General features: G+C 41.7%; 1 protein-coding gene across 4 annotated transcripts in view; it reads right to left on the bottom strand.

The window, feature by feature from the left end:
* The window catches only part of DPP6 (dipeptidyl peptidase like 6), a 534,726-nt gene that overhangs the window by 134,324 nt on the left and 380,449 nt on the right, over positions 1-19,953 (bottom strand). For all 4 annotated transcript variants that reach the window (XM_088054737.1, XM_088054745.1, XM_005527745.3 and 1 more), the window contains exon 4: positions 2,223-2,317. In XM_088054737.1, the coding sequence (XP_087910863.1) occupies positions 2,223-2,317 (95 nt within the window). The remainder of the gene's footprint in view (positions 1-2,222; positions 2,318-19,953) is intronic.

The raw sequence follows: 19,953 nt of genomic DNA on the forward strand, positions 1-19,953 counted from the left end.
AACTAGTTGTGATCATCAGTCTAAGGGTGAAGGTGCTGCCAGAATTGTCTTGAAAAATACAATGTCTTTTTTTCACACACCAGAAATGTTACGTGGGCACCCATAAGAGAAAGAATAAATGCATTGTGACTCAGAGCAGACAGCTGTATCAAAAAAAACAGAATTTCCCTTACAATCTTTCTGCACAGTGGCAGATGTAGGCAGTAGTTAGTAGAAAACTCTGATAAATGGGAATTTATTAATTCCCTCTAATTATCTATATTCACTGGCCAGAGCAGGAGATGAAAGACTAAATAGCTTCTGGAGCAAATTAGTAATAGAGACACCACTACCTCCCCCGGTTAAGATAACCCAGGGAAAGCCATTCTGTTTTCCCCAGTTAAAAGTCTTTGGGATGCTGCAGTGATTCAGTGCACCCTGACCTGGGGTCTGCAAGAATCAGCACTGTAAATCTTGCTAACAAGAAGAAATGCCAGGGTGTCTCAGACTTGCCAGAAATTACCTTTTTCCAGCTCCACTTTTCATTTATGTAGTGAAGCCATTTCCACTTCCCAGTATAATGCATTGCTGGCACAGATGGCACCAAGGGCAAAGAGTGCCACTAACACATCACTCCTCCACTGCCTTTTAAATCTCACCCTCGCACCCAACAAATTAGATGTAAGTCCTTGAGGGAGTCCCACAGAGCAGAATTGAAAGGGGACTGGGGGAAAGAGAGCAGCCCACTGGGGAGAGTCCTCCCAAGGCCAGCGAGGATGGATGTGCTGGGGGAGCCCAGGGGACAGGCAGGAGCTGAGGGGACAGCTCACACCATCGAAGGATGATTTGGGTTGGAAGGGACCCTAAAGGCTGCCTAGTCCAACCCCCTGCAAGGAGCAGGGACATCTTCACCCTGACCAGGCTGCTCAGAGTCCCATCCAACCTGAACCTGAGCATTTCCTGGGAAGAGGCTCCCACCACCTCTCTGGCACATCTGACACCCACACTGGCTGATGGCCCAGTGCAGAGCAGGATGGGGAGGGACAGGGGAGCCTGGCAGCCAGCAGTGCCTGCATGGACACAGATTTTATTTACTGCTGTGTTAAGAACACAGGGGAGGGAAAACATGACCAAGTAGCAAAAGCTTTCTGGGGCTGGGAAGGAAGAGGAAAAAGACAATGTGTGTGAGCGAAGTGTAGTGTCAGCTCCTGCCCTTTCTGGATGAATGTGGAGGTGACCTGCAGATGTATCTACTGAGAGGGCAGAGGAGCAAAGGTAGAACAGGCAGTAGGGTGGCAATGGCATGAAAATGTAGGATTATCTTGTAGCACTGTGCTTTTCTTACAAATGGCAAAAATTAAAACCCAGTGGAATAAACAGAGGCCAAATGGAAGTAATTTGACTTCAACAGACCTTGACATTAAAGGAAGCCAGCCCATTCCCTTAGAACTGTAAAGAAAGGGGTTACACTCTGGTAAAAGAAGATTGCTTATGTGATGCAGCAAAGTTTGAAGGTTAAATGGAGCACGTGAAATTCAAGTTTGGGCCCTGCCATAATAATTCAGTGATAAATTCTTTGTCTCATTAAAAAAATAATTAATACAATTGATGTACTAACTTCTGCCACAGTGCTGCTTTCATCTACTACAAAAAACAATGCTACAAAACGCTTCTATCACTATAAGCAATACTCTGTATCAGATGTGACTTTGTTTTATCTACATTCATTTTAATAGTCACCTACTAACTTCTTCCCACAACAATTTCTTAGGGTTTCTCTCAAATACAACTCCAGTTCCATTCCTCAACACTACTCATAAAAAACATTGAAATTGCATTTCAATCATTAGGCAAGAACAATCAGCAAATGCAAAAATTAAAAGTAAGTATTTGCATGGAGGAATGTAGAGAATGACAACAGACAGTAAATGATATCAACTGTCCATTTTATTAAGCATGCAGAGATGAAAATTATGCATCTTTCAATTATATATGATATGCAAGAGTAGCTGCAAGTCTCTATATGATACTTTCCAGAAGTATGAGAGAAACTGAGCTTACAGATTAATAACAAAAGCTGGAGTTCAATCTCACATTATCCATCACTGCATAGCCCATTGTGTTACCAGTGAATTGCTTCTCTTTGACAATACATGAAGTTGAAACCCAAGTCATTTTCTGCTTTACTGGTCCAACTGCAAGAGAGCTGTGAAATTCAGCTACTTGTCAAAGAAAATACTTACAATTTTTTTGTTTTCTATTAATATTGTTGAACTGTTGGTTTCAACATTCCTCAGAATCACTGTGCCATTCTGGTTTCTATAAATGAATTCATTATCTGCAAGGAGGAAAACAAAAGGTCATTAAGGAAATCTGAAATTGGCTGTTTGTGTGGAACCTAATTACAGACTTAAACCAAAAGTACTGCTGGGAACTTCTTTCTGAAGAACACAGATTAATTTTAACGCAGACATTGCTGAAAGTGACTTTGAGGACAGCCATAAAAAAACATGGTTAGTGTTTGTGACACGTTTGTTGTGCCACACTTTCCCTCAGATGAATGCAAGAGTGACCTGTTTTGAATGTACATAGACAGCTTGCTGTGTAGTTACAGTAGAAAACAAGGTCAAAAAACCCCATTCCTTATGATTAAAGGCTTCTGAGTTCCACAGTCTTTGTAGGAATTTAATAAGCCTGGAAAGTCTCTGAAAGTGAAAGGCAAATGACCCTCTGACAAAGCAGATTCTGGAACCTAATATTAGGCTCCAGCTCTGACATTTGTTCTGCAGACTTATACCAGAAGGAGATACATGCAGAGAAATCACCATTTGCACATGAAACAAAACACACCAGCTTGTCTCTGTGCACTTTGGGACTTCTTTAGCTCTCCAGACAGGTGGACGAGGACAAAAATACTGGAGAGAGTGTCCAGCTCTCAAAGCACACAACCTGCCTGAAAGGCTGGGGCAGACACATGAAAGGGACTCCAAATGAGGGTTAGGTAGCAGGTCAGAAGTTCAGGATGAAAAACATTACAGCAATAAAGGGATGTCATAAACTGAAGGTCAAGTCTGATCAGTGCTTACATGCACTGCCCTGCAGATAAAATATAAGTCCCAAGCACTCTGCCATTAAAGGAATCAGCAGTTTTTCTTGGCACAGGACTAGAGTTGTGTGTTTTTTGCAGCTTGGCTGAGACTGAGAACTGATGGATCCTACCAAACCTCTGCTTCCAGTTTCAGTTCAGGAAACAATTACTCATTGCCTACCATTACACCTACCCACACCCCAGGAGTGTTACCATGATGCAGCAAGGATGTGTGGATGGTTTGACATTATCCATGGGTTGTCTTGGGCTGAGCCAAAGGCGAGTTTAAATCCTCTAGGACATGTCCAAGCACAAACCCAGCTCGCTGTAACTACAGAGGTGTGCACTGCCCACTGGGGGGACCTGCTACAGGCAACCCTGGGTTTTGAGACTTGGTTCTTTCAAAACTTGGGTGTAGAGACCCAGAATACTCATTATCCACATTTCAGTCTTTTGTTTCCATCCTGATGATGATAATCCTTCACCACAGTCAGTAACTAACTTTATAAAATGCTCTGAAGGTGCAGATTAAAGCTTCTATGCTCTACTTATTGCTGTCAATAAAAAAATATCCTCCTCCTCCATATCACAAATTTACACATGAATGGAAGAAGAAGAAGAAATCTTCTCAGAGATTTGGATGAATCAGATTCTGTAAGGGCAAGTGGTTGCTGCAATACTGTTGATCCTCTCAAAACCACAAAGTTTTAGAGACTTTAAGATTCTCAAAATCCAAATCAGAGCAGCAGCCCTTCAGACTCATAGGCAAAGTTCTCAAAGCATAACTTTTTTAAAAAATTATGGTATGAATTTTATCAACAACTGTCTTGAATAAGAAAAAAAAAATCAAAAAAAGGAAGGATCTGAATTAGATTGAATTGCATTTATCTTTAAAGTATTCCTTCATAAAATTTTTGACTGAGCAAACTCAGAAAGTTAAACTTGAGAAAGAACTGATTGAACAGAGCTAGGACAGAAGTCAAAAAAGTCATAAGCAGTATGGAGAAGATAAATAAGGGCTGCTTATTCCCTGCTTTTTCCAAAATAAATACTGGAAGGCACCAGATGACACCAGTCAGTGTCAGGTTCAACACAAATAAAAGGGATTATTTCTTCATGCTGAAGGCAAACAAACTGTGGAAGTCACAGTCCCAGAACAGAGCAGCTGCCAGGGCTGCAGGTGGATCCAAACTAGAATTACAAAAGTGGAAGAAAAATCCATCAAAGATTATATGTCTTGAAGGGGAACACTGTTCAGGAAGCCCATGAAACAGCCATCGTGAAGGACTAAAGGAATATCCTGAATCCTCAACCTGAGAAATCTGCCTGCCTTTTAGAATCTTCCCTAAGCATTTGCCCTTGTCCTGGGCCATGTGCCAGAAGAGACAATCCCTGGGATAAGCAGCAACTTATTTACAACTCTAACTTCCAGCTTCTGTTTCCAGATCTTTAAGTAAAGTGTTTATGCCAACAATCTAGGAAGTAAGGCAATAAATTTTTAATGCTTCATATGCTTCCTACACACCTGGTCTTTATATACTTTATATACTCAGGCCACAAAGTCTGAAGCATTATTTGTTACAAGAGAGGAAAGTAGTCTAATTTTTTATTTTCCAGCAATATTTCAGGCATTCTAGAAATAATTAAACTGAAAGACAGACAATTACCTAATTATCAGACATGCTGAAAAACATTACTGCTTTAATAATTACTGCCCTCTGTCAACAACACAAAATGTTTTCCAATTCCACACTAAGCTCCAGACAGAAAAATCATGTTTTAAATATGGCTATCAAAACATTTGGATAATTATAAGGCTCTCAGGATATTTCCTAATTACAGAAAAAAAAAAAAATGATGAAAAATTCAGCTCCAAGTTAGGTAGGTACATCGGTAAAGTAGCTTGTTAATCTAATGAGTCTGTGAAGCTGTTTCTTGAACAATGCAGGAACTGATGCATTACTGCCCATAATGACATTGGTACCAAATTTTATTGTTCCTTATGCTCCAAAAAACCCCATAACATTTTAATAAACTATGAAACTTTAAGATTACATAAAAGTTGTTCCATGGTTGGAAGCAGGAGATGACAGACTTCCCCATTATTTGTTAAACCATAAGAAGTTTAAAATCAGGTGCTACTCTGCTGCATGTACTTTTAGAATGCATAAAAAAAGAATAAATGAAGCAGTGCTGATTTGTCAGGGCTGTAAATCTTGCCATTATATTCAATACCAGTCATCAACACACTGTCTGAGTTAATGAACAGAAAATTGGTCTGCTTAAGAGAAGAACAAATTGATCTGCGTTATATTCCAAAAAAAACCACTGTGAGGTTTAGCTGGGCCTTAGTCCTCAAAAGATGAATAATATTCCTGGACTTCTGTTTTGAAATGTGTGATTTGTTCCAGTGCAAGAGCATTTATTTAAATGGGACATACCTCAATCAAAGCCAGAAAGCAATGCAGTGGCCTCTGTCTATAATGAATTCTGTCCAGCAAGCTGATGAGAATTTCCAGCCTGATTTATAGTTGTCACCAGAGCTGATAAAGGTCATCACTGCTTCTCATTTTTTACATCTGCCTTTCTTTGGGGCTAGTGTTCAGTATAAAAGATGCTGAAAATTATGATTTTTAGGCATGAAGCCATTTATTCCATTTCTTCAATATTTCCTGGATTTTTTCCATCTGTTCCTCACCAAAAAAATCTTGGATGCCTCATCCCCAGAGGTGTTCAAGGCCAGGATGGTTGGAGCTCTGAGCAATCTGGTGAAAGATGTCCAGTGGGGTTGGAACTGGGTGGTCTTTAAGGTTCCTTTATCCCAAACCTCTCTCTGATTCTAGGACTCAATAGCAAAGTTCACTGTTCCAACTCCTCACCCCTCGTTCAACTTCCAGGAAACTGGGTGGTAGATTGCATTTTCTGACTGTGAATGTTGACACAGATATGTAGTCAACTTGAAAATGTAGTCACACTTGAAAAGAAGAGACTGATTGCAAAAAACAATGATTACTATAAATAATGGATCAGCCTTGGGACTGCACAGAGTCAGTGCAGAGCAATGGGGAGGCCTGGGGAGAAACTTATAAAAACCTGCTAAGCAGAACAGGTGAAATCATAAACCCCATCTGCTTCTCTGTCTTGAATTCAGTCAGAAAACGCACAGGCAGAGAAAACACCCAGGGAGAGGGAGCTCGTGTCCCTTGAAGTCACTGAGCCCTCACCAGGGACAGCAGAGTCAGACAGAAGAGCTCACCACAGTGGACAAGAAGGTTTGGGACAATTTTACTTCTAGAAGGAATAAGTTTGATTGCTGGCAGTGCAAAGAATTTGAAGGAACTACATCCATTGAGAGGAACATAGTAGCATCAGTGCCCAAAAATTTAGTGCAGTGAAGCTTCAAAGCTTCTCTGAATTCCACATTACCAGAGAGGAGAGACTGATTTATAAGATACTAGCAGGACCTATGAGGGGAACTTTCATTATTTGTCAGAGATTATGGAAAGCAGAAATCATAACTGAGTGATAAAACATGAGAAAAAAAAGTATTTAAATCCAGCTCTAAAAAAATATTTTAATGAAATTGTAATTTTCTATAATTTTAACAACTGATGGAAAGTAGACAAAAAAAAGGATATGAAATTCACATGCAGCAAGTCAGCAGCAAGAGAAAGTGAATGAGAGTAGAGTCAGGACTCTTAGGGCCACTCCAGTCTTTTAGAGCCACAGATTTAGAGGAAAAGGCAACTTCTTCAGTCCTGATCAACAGACCTGAAAGATAACTGAATGACTCTCAGTCTGATGAAAGCCAGCATCGAGGGAATTATCATTTTCAATCCCTAAGATTAAGGAAGATTGGTGAATAAAGGAAATTTAAGTCCTGAAGATGTTCTAAGCCATTTCAGATAAATGAGCCCCCAGATACTAGCAGGGCTGGCAACCACATTAGTGTCAGGAGAGCAGACAGCAGCAGGTCCTGTGGGATGAGCCCTCGTCCTTCCCAAGGGACAGAGATCATTCTGCTCCAGGCCACGAGCAGAGATGCTGGGATGGAGCTCTGCAGATGTCACAGGGCCACCAAAAGACCACTGGTACCCTTCTGTTATTCCTTGTGGGAGGAGAACAGAAGTTGTTGTGGGGTTTTTAATGACCCAAAGCAGTCAGATCTTTGGTGGTTTATCTTACATCTGGAGGTGGAGCCTTGCAGGAGCCCTGCAGCACTGCCCACTGCAGTGCACGGCATCACTCGGCCCCTGGCCAGGCTGAGCCCACCCTCACTGAGGTGACAGCAACACCTGAAGCAGCCAGGGGTTTCCTGGAGTCCTCCCAGGCAGGCACTGATCAGACACACCGGGACAGCACTCACCATCTAACAAGGTAACAGGCAGGAAGATTGCAACGGTAAGACAGACGTTTCTTCAGAAAATTGGTATTTTCAACAGGATGTAGTACAGTTGTATTCCTTTGGAAAGATACATGAGGATAGGGCAGTGGAGTTGAAATTAAAAGAAAAAAAATCTTCTGCTTGTTTAGCTCACAGCTGTGGGGACTCTGAATTTCCTGTAAACTTGTGCTTTCTGGGTGTCACAGGTGGGGGAATAGCACAAGCTGTGGTCAACAGGCTGCTGTGTGAGGGGCCAAGACCCTAAATAAACCCTGATCCTGCCAAATGCAGAAGAAGCATCTATCTTCAGATATCTTCAGAGACAGCCTGCTGTCTTCAGGGACTGGCTTTGAGGCAGAGGGAACCTGAGGTTTTTGGACATAATGGAAGCAGAGTGAAAAATGACAGAACAGGGTAAATTCACAGAGGAAACAGAAACTCTCAGAAAAAATCCCCAAACCAGCAAACATTAAGAAGCATCAAACAAGAGGAATAAGGTGCAGGACGGTATGAGCAGGGAGAAGGACGAACACAGGCGTGTTTATGGAAATACTTATTTTTCTTTGCTTTCATGAAAGGGGAAATCACATCTTATTTACCTGGCCTGCAGGATTATTAACTCACTTAGGACAGTAGCTGCCTAACTGGAGTCAGGAGAATGGTCCCCAAAGACCTGCACTCCTTGGGACTGGTAGAATTTACTCCTCAGAAAAGCACTGAGAATAGAAGCTGAACAAATGCCAGGACTGTGCATGCTCACTATCTGCTCCAAAACTTCACCACAGAGATCATAATGTGAAATAAAAGCACAATCAGTTCCCAATGGAAGCCTATTCAGGTGTCCAGAGAGATGCAATCACAAACTCAGGTGGAAATAAGGCTGTTGTGATGATGCATTTAATACTGTGACCTGATGTTCTTTCAAGACGTGCTGCAGTGCATGTATTTGATATTTACAGCATGTACCCAACAAACAACTGAACAACTGGCTCTGAAATTCCCTCCCCATGGCAGAAGCAAAGACTGTTTTGATACTGAGCTGCTTCCCAGAGAGAAGATGCAGGGAGAGTTTCCCATCCCCTGTCCCCTGGTGCCTGCAGTAGGCTGGGAAAACTGAGAAAGTGGGAGGCAAGGATCATGAACAGGGAATAGCAGCAAAACCCCATTTCCATACCCACAGCTTCATCTTGCTCTCAGTGAGCTGCTCCTTTGGGATGGGCCCTGTAGACTTTGGCATTTTTAATTTTTCACAGCCCCTGCCACTACCCTGCCTCTGTTTCAATCCACCTACCTCCACCAGTGACTCCTTTTTCTTCTGCTACTTTTCCTGGCAGAAATAAATAAGAATTTCTTAGACTTTGTGATGCTGATACCAGGAGCAACAGGGGAGAGAGAACAGCTTGCCTTTAACAACATTTCTACAGCCTTTAATTCCAGGAGACAACTGGAATTCTATTTTTAGCTTTCTGCCATTATGGGTCATTATCCTTTTACTGTTCCCAGCACTTTTTTACCCACATGCACGCTTGAAAGAAAAAACTTCTTTAAATAGGTGATTTACTGTAATTTAGCTAAATACTGTATAACACATTGCATTGGTATATTAAGTGCAACATGATAGAATGTGCTTTATTATGCAAGAAGTGGTTTTAATTGCTCATCATCTCAATGCACTTGCACTTGGTGCACCAGTACAGTGCTTCTACAGTAGTACCAGTGAAATAAAACACAATTATAGCTCAGGAAAATTCCCACATCAATGTGCACCTCTAGCAGGCTTGTAAATTAACTTGTCAAAAGCTCGAAGAAGACTGTGTCTTGGGAGAACTTAAAACTATAAAAATCAGCAATGCCAGTCTGTTTCTCTTTTTTATCTAATGCAAACTCTTTCCAGATTCAAGAAAAACAAAATAATAAAAAAAAAAAATTAAAAAAAAAAAAAATTCAGCATCAAGCCTGACATACAGGCAGAGCACATCTTTGAAGTTTTGATCCCAAATTTGAAACCAGGTAAAATTCTGCTCCTGCCTCATTTGTGAGGCTGAACTCCTCCTCAAAGAGCCCCAGTCTGGGAACTCTGTGGGCTCAGATCACGACTCAGTGGCACAGGCATGAAAAGCTGAAATGCATGGGAGAAACTGAGAACTTGTTTCAACTTCAAATTACTCCCTTCCCAACTTCTATCTGCTTTTACAACATATGGAGAGGGGAAAAGAGAGACACTGCAATTAGGCAAAAAATGAATGAGACATTCGCTCATGGTCTAAATCCATTTTTATTCTGTCCAGGGCAAACAATCTTGATTACACAACTGCTGCAAAACTCTAACAACAGCAGTGAAACCTCACACCTTGTTGCTTGCTGCCCTCAATTTATCTTTCTAATGTCTGGGAGGAGGAGGGGAGTGAACCACAGTGAGATGACTTTGGTGTATTCCAGAGCTGAAAAATCTCCCTCAAAAATTCTCTGCCATCTTACTCTCCTGTTCAGCTGTGCTCTTGCTATGTGCTCTTCAAATCCTGGATGTTACAGGAGGAGAAGTGCAGATGACCCCTGGGTTACTGGACAGCTGGAGCCAGCAGATTACACTCATCCCTTTGATACCCTGCTGGAAACATTTCACATTCAACACAGGCCAGAAGCAATTTAACCCCAGACAACTATTTTCCCAGAAAAATGGTCCTTGATGCTTTTATCCACACCCTACATATTTTTCACAGTTACATCATGCAACTGAAGAGAAAAAAACAACAACTGTGCAGCCAACAGGGAGCAGGAATTGGCTTATCCCAGCTCCATGAAGTGACTGGGGTGGGTGCACAGCCCCAAATACACAATGGCACAGGTTTCACTGGGAATATAAAAATTCCAGGGCTTTTTCCACTGTAGTTGCTAGCTCAGATGAGAGCCAAGTTACCACTCCTGCTTGGTGGCACCCAGCTTGCCTGTTCCATGCAGGGACAGCTGCTCCAAGCACCCCCTGGTTGTGCCCCAGGCCAGAGCAGCATCACTCAGTGATTCCCTTTGCTCTGCCAAATGTACCAGTCTTATCTGCCTCATTTGGCTGGCTTCACACAGGGGAGTGCACACTCCAAAGTGTTATATCTAAATGTAATGATCCATTTGACACTGAGGTAAAAAAGGAGCCCATGAATAAATTTTCATTAAAACGTGACCCCACATCTCGTTTACTTAATTTCTCTGTGCATTCCCTTGCCTCGTTCTCTTTACCCCAACCAAATTGCACTTGTTAATGGCCACGATGGGCAGAAAGAACACATGAAGTGTTTTTTCTTGCTTTTCATTATTATTATCATGGGAACATTACTTAAATTGAATGAGACTGTTGTATGTTAACAAGCAGATATGCTTTGGGTAAAGTTTTAATTATCTTTGCGTGCAATATTTCACAATCCCTCTTATGTCACCCTGTCATTTCAGACCTGTGGGTGAGGTATGATTGTGATGAATTCTAAGTGTAGGAGGAATCTGTCAGAGACATGGCCATCAGGCTTTTGAAAATCAAGGCAGACAAGAGATGAAATCCAAGACCCTAAGACACATTTTGGTTAGCAATATACAATTAAGGGTTTTGGAGTGGTCACAGGAGGGCACCCTGCTACAGAGCCAATGGAAACACTTTCAACATTTGCAAAGAGTCATTAATAAATGACTAGATCTGATGCTGGGCAGGAGACTGGTGTGCTGAGTGAGATGGCACTGTGGGAAGGAAATGGCACCTGAGTGGGAACAGTCTTCCTGCAAGGGAGCCACTAGTGGAGAAAGGCTTTGTGATTATACCAAAAAATCCCATAGATTTTAAACCAACTGATGAGGGAATTAAAAATTTGTGTCAGCTAAGTAGGGTGGTGAGGGCATAGCAGAGACTGCCCAGAGAAGCCGTGGATGCCCCATCCCTGGAAGTGTTCAAGGCTGGGTTGGATGGAGCTCTGAGGAACTTGGTTTAGTGAATGTGTCCCTGCCCATGGCAGGGGGTTGGAAATGGATGATCTTTCAGTTCTCCTCCAACCCAAACTATTCTGTGATTCCATGATGAGTGAGGAGCTTTTCCTTAGCATCGCACATTGGTTTGGTCTGGATCAGCTCCTACACAGAGTGCTCAGATCCCTCAGAATAGATCCCTGAATTCCTTATTTCACTTCTTCTTGCTCCTTTTCCTCTCTCTGCCATGGAACCAACATCGTCCACCTGTTACTGCCTTTGTTCTGTCAGTCTTGAAGCCCCAGCAGTTGCTAAGAAGACAACTGTGCTGATGCTGGTGCAGAAGCAGAAGGGCTGATGTGAACACCTGCATTAAGTGTAAGGAGTGAAAAATAGATACACCAAAAGAATGACTGCTCCTTCCTTCCAATTCTCATCAACCTTCTGTCCAGTAATACCATCTAATTGTGTTAAGAACTTTCAGCAGATGAGATTAAATCCAAAGAACGCCCTTACTCAATGGAAAAAGCTTGACTCCCTATTTTTCTTTATTTTCCATCCTTATATAATTTCTTTATAACTCAGGGCAATTACTTTTATCATGCATTTCCATGCTTCTTTCATGGTCTTAATCTTTCTCTGAACCATTTCTAGTCCCATTACAATCTGGTTATTTTGGGTGGAGCAACCCAAGCTCACTGCAGTGATCAAGGTGATGATGTCCCTCAAACTGGATTAAAACAGGCTGTTTTCAGTATTTTTCTCTCCCAAGTATAGTTCAATATTGTTTCTCCTAAAAAAGTTGATTGCAACAGAAAATTGATTATGCTTTCAGTTTCCTGCCCTAGAAGAAGGAAAGCAAATATAAATGATGGAATTCTAATAATTCTTCTGTTTTCTTATTCATAGTCTTCTGGCTGGATAGTTTAGCTGTATATAATTCTATGCCAATTAGGAAAAACCCAGGAATATTACAATTATTAGTGTATATTTTCAAAAATATCTTCTTTTGTGAGGCATTAAAATTAGAAAATAAATAAAGAACATGCTTTTATGTTAAAGTTTAATTTGGTTTAAGGCTATATCTTATGCCTGTTGCTGTGTTTAGTATCAGCTTCAAGGCAAAAGGTAATGGCAAACTCTTAAAAATGCTGCCCCTGAAACAGACACGTGGAAGAAGGAAAATATGAAACACATGGAATAAATAAATGTATATGTATGTACTCTTGGGCTTGTTTTAAATAAGTGTTTTAAGACATTTTTATGTCACAGTTCACAGCCTGCTCCCCCTGGGAAGGAGAACAAGGAAGCAAGAGGTACCTCCAAATTATTAATAAGCTTCTTGGCTTATGCATGAGTATTCCAAGCAATTTGTGTTGTGAAACGAGTCAGATCAGCTGGAGCAGAGGCAGACAGAGGGAACTGCTGCACATGGCCCAGCATATGTGCATTAACCCCTGGGAGGGGCGCTGGGCCAGCCCAGCCCCGCTGGCTCCCCTCCCTGCCGGCGCTGCCAGCGGCTGAGCATCCAGAGCAGCTGCAGGAGCAGGGCTGCCCATGGGCTCCTGCCCACTGGGAAATGGGAAAATTGACTGCCGAGCAGACAGTAAGTGTTTATTAGGGTGGCAACAAATTAGAGTAATGGAAAAATTTCTGGGCGCCATCCGGGCAGAATTGGTGGATTTTAGATGTTTATCCAAGACTTGATGGTTCTTCTCACTCTGCCTGAAGGTTCCACGTTACTCAGATATTCTACAGTGAATGCCTGGCAAGGCCAAGACTTCCAGCCAGACCCTGGAATGGCTTACTGTGCATAAATGACCACATGGAACACAGCTGCCATAAAACCAAAATCTCTCTGACCTGCTGGATTCCCCACCATTCATTGTGCAGTCAATTCTTATAGTCAAGTGCATGCCAATACAATAATCATTTATCTGATAGATCCATTATGGAGGACATGCTTCTGAATTGATACTTGTTTAACTTTCCTTGGCTTGAACATTGACATTTTCCCCTGCCTTCTTACTAGACTTTGTTTATATTTTTTCCACCCCTGCCATTTTGCCTTCCCTGGAAAGCTAAAATGCTTTGAAGATGATTACCCAGATTTTGCCAATTGTTATGAAACCTAAGCATTGGAAGACAGGTATAAGCCTTCAAAAAAACCCAATATCTTAAAAACATCTTTTCAAATGCAATTAAATGGATTTGTCTTCATTTACCTCCAGAGAAGTTCAACATTTGAAGGACCATTTAGAAATAATTATGTTAATATCTCTGAGTACCAAAAAATTATTTTATTACTTTTTTATTTTAATCAAAGTAGAGTATTTTTGTGGGCTACCTGTCCCCAGAGGCTTGGACTTTAAGTAGCAAAATTAAATCTTCATATCATACCCAGCAGACCCAGTGCAGATTTCACATGAAGCTATGAAACCCTGCTGGGCCCCTGGATTACACAATTTTATGACATAATAATTACTTGGTGTCTTGATTTGGTCTAAAGATTTTAACTCTAACACAAAATTAGCAAAATTATCTGGCTTTTCTTTAAGGTCAAACAAATTATACTGCATGCATACATTTGTCTTCAAGAGTCATGAAACTCAAATAATTTGAACACTCATGACAAGTTAACCCAGACACTTCTGTGCCCTCCTTGTGTGTAGTTCCCATTCCACCCTCTTTAAAATTATATACTAGAGGTGGAAAACATTTGTCCAAAGTCCTGATCTAAGGCTGACCAAGCAAAGCAAATAGAAACAAGCTCCCAAGAGCCCTTCCTCTTGCAACATCAGTGAAACTCTCTGATGAAAGAAATGCTGGATGCAAGAGGCTCTAGAGGGTGCTTGGAAAGTGTCTTAGAAGAGAAAACTATTTTGGGCAACTAAACAGAAAATATACAAGAGGATCTGAGAATTCTCTGAGCTAAAAAGTGAGTGAGGTTCATCACCCTCTTGTTCATCCTTGTGCACACACATCTCGCTTCTCATGGAAACAGGATTTTGAGCTGGGCAAACCTTTGGACTCCTGTGCTCTTAACTGAATTTCAACTGCTGTGAGATTTTAAAGTATAATTACATTCCCTTGATCAATGATAATTATCTCATTCTAAATTTCTTTTAATGAATTATATAAGTCTGGTGCTATTTCTTGTTAAAAAAAAAAAAAAAGTGCTTTTCATACATTCAACAGCTTAATCCAGTCAGGAGATCCAAGCTCACCGGGGAGCTTTTCTTAGATAAGTAAATCTTTTCCTGCTAAATTTTCAGTTACAAAGACTTGATATAAAGTTTAATCACCAGAAGTACAGTATTCTCTTGTCTTCAAATTATTTAATTATGGTATCTCAGCATATATTTATTTAATGTTCATTAAGAGGAACAAGTAGAATACATACTGCTCTAATTAATATTAATCCTTGGTAAGCATTCAATGTTCAACAAGTGTCCAAGAGCAGTGGAGCAAGCTCTGGGAAAGCTACTGAGTCAGGAAAAGGTTCTTTGCACCAAGTAAAAATCTCCAAGAAGGAATCAAGGTTGGGCAGGGCAGCATGAAAAACAGAAAACTGCCTTGATTAAAACATTAAAAAAAGAAAAAAAATTAAAAAGTAAGCAAATTGCATCCTAGAGAACAAAAGGGAAGTACTGTGTCAAAAGACAAACATTTCTGGAAATCACTACTGAAGATATCAGTACTGTGCAGTAATTAGGATCAAGGGTTAAACAAGAGGCCTGGACACCCCAAAGTGTTCTCTTTTCTCCATCACCCCTTTACAGTCCTCCCTTGGATGTATTTTTTGCTCAATGTATCCTGAAATTATGCACCTCATTTCTTCCATCTGTGTTTTCCTGGGTGCTTAAGTGCCCTTTTCCTAAAATGTTTCCATCTTTAAATCAGCCTGACTGTTAGGAAAACCTTCAGCAAGTTCATGCAAACCCTCTTTCTTGACCCACTTTTCCTCCATTTCAAAACTGAGTCTCCTGTCTACCCACACCTTCTAAGCAGTGCTGGATCCAAACCAAATAAAATTTCTTACTCTCTCCAAAAGCAATCCTCCTCATGGTGAAACAGGGCCAAGCTCCTGGGGAAGGGAGACTGTCACCCTCTGCTGTGTCCAGCTTGCTCCATTACCCAGGAACAGAGCACAGCTCTTGTTCCTCCTTCCTCTTACCTGTGTTATATTCCTCTGAAGGGTCACAGGGAAAAAAACCCAGCAACTTTATTTTAGTACAGATTCAACCAGCAGGAATGCAATTATGGCCATCCTTTTTAAGGCATATCACAGACAGTTTTTGTCACTGCCGTGCCCCCTTCCCCAAGGGCTGAGGACAGCTGGGAGCTCACCCTCACCTGGTTCACAGGTGTCAGCTGCAGAAAAGCAGCTCTTGATGTCACACTAGTTGTAGCTATTCACATGGATTTGTAACTAACACCACTGAGAGAACACCTAATCCCTCTCCCAGTTAAACTCTTAAAAAACCAGTGCCTTTCCTTCGGCTCTGAGAGTAGCAGGGTTTTGATTTCAAGCCACTTTGAACAGGTTGAAAAAAACCCCCTGATCCTTTTCCTGACTGGATTTAAACTGTTCAGCACACAGGCAGGACTGTGCATGTGGTTCTGTGTCTGTGGTTCAGAAACACCTCTGCTGTGAGCCACGTCCTTCAAAGTCCCCCACAGATGCTACCGCTCCCCGTGGCAGCCTTTCCTTCCCACTTCCATCCCTGCTGTTCTCCTTTTTTACTTATTTATTTTTTAATCAGAAGGCTCCCCACGGTGAACCCAGTGTCATTGCCTGGCTGGCAGGGATAAGGACCCAGCATTGAATTTATCAGCTTTGCATTCAGCACCGAGCCTAGCAAAGGTGCAGTGCACCTTGGAGCAACACGCAGCTGATGGGAAGGAGCCAAGAGGGCAGCTTCTACATAATTCTCAGGGATTTCTACCTTAAATCTACAAACAACTTTAACACATAAAGGAGCCTAAATTGTTCTAGTTTTCACACACCTTTTACAACTTCAAATTATTCCCTGAAGCTACTTCTTGCTGGCACACACAGTCACGACGGGAGGCATTGCCTTGCTTCTGAGCTACTTTGAGGGAAAACCACTAATTTTAATGGAGTAGGGCTTGAAATGGAAATGGGGAATCTGTTTTTGTTAATGGCTATAGAAGGTCTAGGAAAGCCTGCTGATCCAACATGTGAGAGTGGGGGGAAGTCTATTTTTCCTCTTTTGTTTTTAAAAAAAAATTGGTGGGAACAGAATTAGGCAGTTATGGGCAGTAGGCACTAACAGAACCTAGACAAGAAGAAATGGAGTCCAAAGAATTCTCCTGCCTCATCCTGTCATTTTTGATTCACTAATGGTTCTCTTTGACACTGCCATAGCAACTGAATGTATTTTCCAGCTCTTCATCAGAGGCCATTAAGCCACTTCTCAGCAGTATTGACTTCCAGACTCATTTTCACTCTTCACACAACTCCAGCTCCTGCTCCACCTGGAACACCCCCAAGATCCTCCCTGCTTGCCTGGGCTTCTCCCTTGAGTGACTGCAGCCAGTCCTGCCTGTGCAGCATCACGTTGTCCATACCCTCCTGTCCTGGGGTGACTTTATAATCCTTGTATCCCCAACGTGCATATTCATACAACGTCTCCAGTCAGAAGTTTTCTCACAAATTTTCCCTAAACCAAAATGCCTCCTCATCACTCACTCCTTGCATCCCAGTTCTCCCAGGTGACCTTCATGCCACCAGCCCTGTCCCTGGGCCAGAGTCTTTACTCACCCTGGCAAGAGGCAGAGACACAACAAATAGAAAGCTATGGCACTGAATACCTCAGGCCACTTTTTAATGCATGAGGGTTTTTAGATGTTCTCTAACTAAAGCCATATGTTGATACCTCAGGAGGACATTTGACTCAGAGGCTCAACAGCAATCATGACAAGCAGGGGAATGAGCAGAGTTCAGCAGGCTTTGGAGATATTAGGTTACCTATGGAGGTTTCTAAATATAGGGTTAGGCTCTTGTGGAAATCTTGGCCTCCTCAAGACACCAAACTACTCAAAAATACCACATGCAAAACCCCTATTTGACCATTACTGTTGCCACTTTTGCTTTTCTAGGGTGCAGTATTTTTCCCAAACATGACTTTATGCAACACATTTCTCCTTCTAAATTCAGGAGTTCGAATAAACACCAAAGAGCTATTTTGTCAGTCCAAAAGCAGCACATGTGTCCCAGCAGCACTCCAGCACTGCAGGGAAGAGTGCACTGAGGCACTGCCCAATCCTTGGCACCACACTTCTCCCCAGCTTGCTCCTGCAGTCTGTATTAATTTTTGAAAGAGCCAAATTGATTTCCCACTTCATTCTCTCTAGCACTAATGAACAAAACAGCTACATGGCAGGAATGCTCTCCTCCACTGTCTATTATAGTCTCTTAAAAAGCCATTAATTCCCAAGTTTCCCATCTTTAGTGAACAGGTTATTGTCACTGCTAAACTCCAGCAGCTGCCCAGAAGCTGAAAGGCAGGAGTAGGACAAATTCTCTCCAGTGCTCTCAGATCACAGATCCACAGAAATCTCTGAAGAAGATGATTCAGGATGAGATCTAAAATCAAAATTATGGCTCAAATGGTTTAGCACATTCCTCATTTCTTCCTCAATGTAGCAGTCATGACAGAGTAAGATCTTTTACCTACTCTGCTCTGGCAACACAGGATGTCACTTGATGAAGGCATTTGGAATAAGAATAGTGATCAGCCAGCTCTAAAGTGCATGGACACTTCCACTGGCACCAACACTGAAGCTCATTTAACAAACATCCATATCTTTATGAATCATAACAGAGGGTCTCTGAAGGCCATGCCCAGCAAAACCATGCTATGTTAGACCAGAAGAGCCTTCTTAGTCCTTCCCCTGTATTTTCTTCTGGCCCACACAGCATTTTCCTTTAGTGAGGGTGTCTTTACCTAAGCATAAGGTCATCCTTATAGGCTGTGGGGTTGTTTGCAATGGGGTCTGGAAGTTCACTAAACCTTAGACACCACAAAGCAATGCGTTGTGCCCCAGGTATCTTGCTGTGTGTTTCAGAAACTAATTCAAAAACATTTCAAAAGCCAAACACTCATAAAAATACTGCAGAAAGAAGCTGCCATGAGCTTGGAGGTGTGAACTGAGAGTAGAGAAAGTTTTCTTTGAATCATTAAGACCAGTAAACCCATTCATTTCAGTCTTTTTAACACACATTTAAAACACATTGAAATTAATGAGCTAATATTTTTAATTAACAAGGTGGGTAAATATTCTGATCAAGTAACCCAGTTTTCTTTATGCCTTCACCAGATTTACACTAACAGAACCACCTGTGAGAATTTTCTACCTTACATTCATTTAAGATAAAACAGGAACTGGGATGGCATTGGGGCTCAAGGATGCCTGCATGGGGAACTCTTTCCTAACACAAATCCCAAACATGTGCAAGACTGCAACATGCAGTGCCCAAGGAAGGCAGATTTGTCCCCTGGATGGCAAACAGACAGATGAGTTTTCCTTCCCTGCTGACCTTGCCAAGAGAAAGGCTCCTGCTGCCTTACAGTTTGGATGGTCACTTGTAAGGTGCCGACTGCTCTCAGCAACTACCTGACAGAAGGTTGTGGTGATGTGGGGGTTGGCCTCTTCTCCTCAGTGACAAGTGACAGGACAAGAGGAAATGACTTTGAGTCGTGCCAGATTTAGGAAAAAATTCTTCACTGTTCAAGGACTGGAACTGGCTGCTCAGAGAGGTGTTGGAATCACCATCCTTGGAAGTGCTCCAAACCTGTGTCGAAGTGGAGCTCAGGGACATGGTTTGGTGGTGGACTTGGCCTTGCTGGGTTAATGGTTGGACTGGGTGATCTCAGAGGTCTTTCCTAACCTTCATGATTCCACGAATCTTTTGGCTCATGGAGGAGCAGCCCAGAGAAACCTGCACTCCCATCAACCATGCTGTAGCTTCTAGGAGGGCAATTTTAGTCTAAAGAGCTGTCAAAGCAGCACCTTAACACAAACCTTTTTCATAATGAAAAATATTAGCATTTACAAAGTTCTTAATATCTATGCAAAGCAACCTATAAATAATTCATTTACTCCACACGCATCTGCATAATTTGAAATGCATCAGTGCTTTTATCAATACAGTGCAATGGATTTACACTGCAGAGAAGAGGCTTGAGGGCAATTGGGCTATCTAAGTATTGTTGATCTGAGCATTATTACTAAAGGTAAAGTGAAATAAATTACCTCAGTCACTATACGATGCTTTTTTCAGCATGGCAAATAAAACTGATTAGTTCTAGGTCATTAAATTCAATATTAGACTTTTAAAGAGCCCAGAAATTCTGTGGTGTTATTAGCAAAACATGCAACAAAACATATGTGCTTTGGTATTAAAGATAAAAGAATTACTTCATTATATTTAGATATTAGTTATTAGTGTATTTTTCAAAGGGACTTTTGAGATAAAAGCCCAGCTGCCATTCTTAGAGGCGAGCTGGGCACACCATGGTCCTGGCTGTCA

Source organism: Pseudopodoces humilis, chromosome 1 (assembly GCF_049639895.1).
Source record: "Pseudopodoces humilis isolate 2021_Gansu_Grassland_sample_001 chromosome 1, ASM4963989v1, whole genome shotgun sequence".
Classification (NCBI taxonomy): Eukaryota; Metazoa; Chordata; class Aves; order Passeriformes; family Paridae; genus Pseudopodoces; species Pseudopodoces humilis.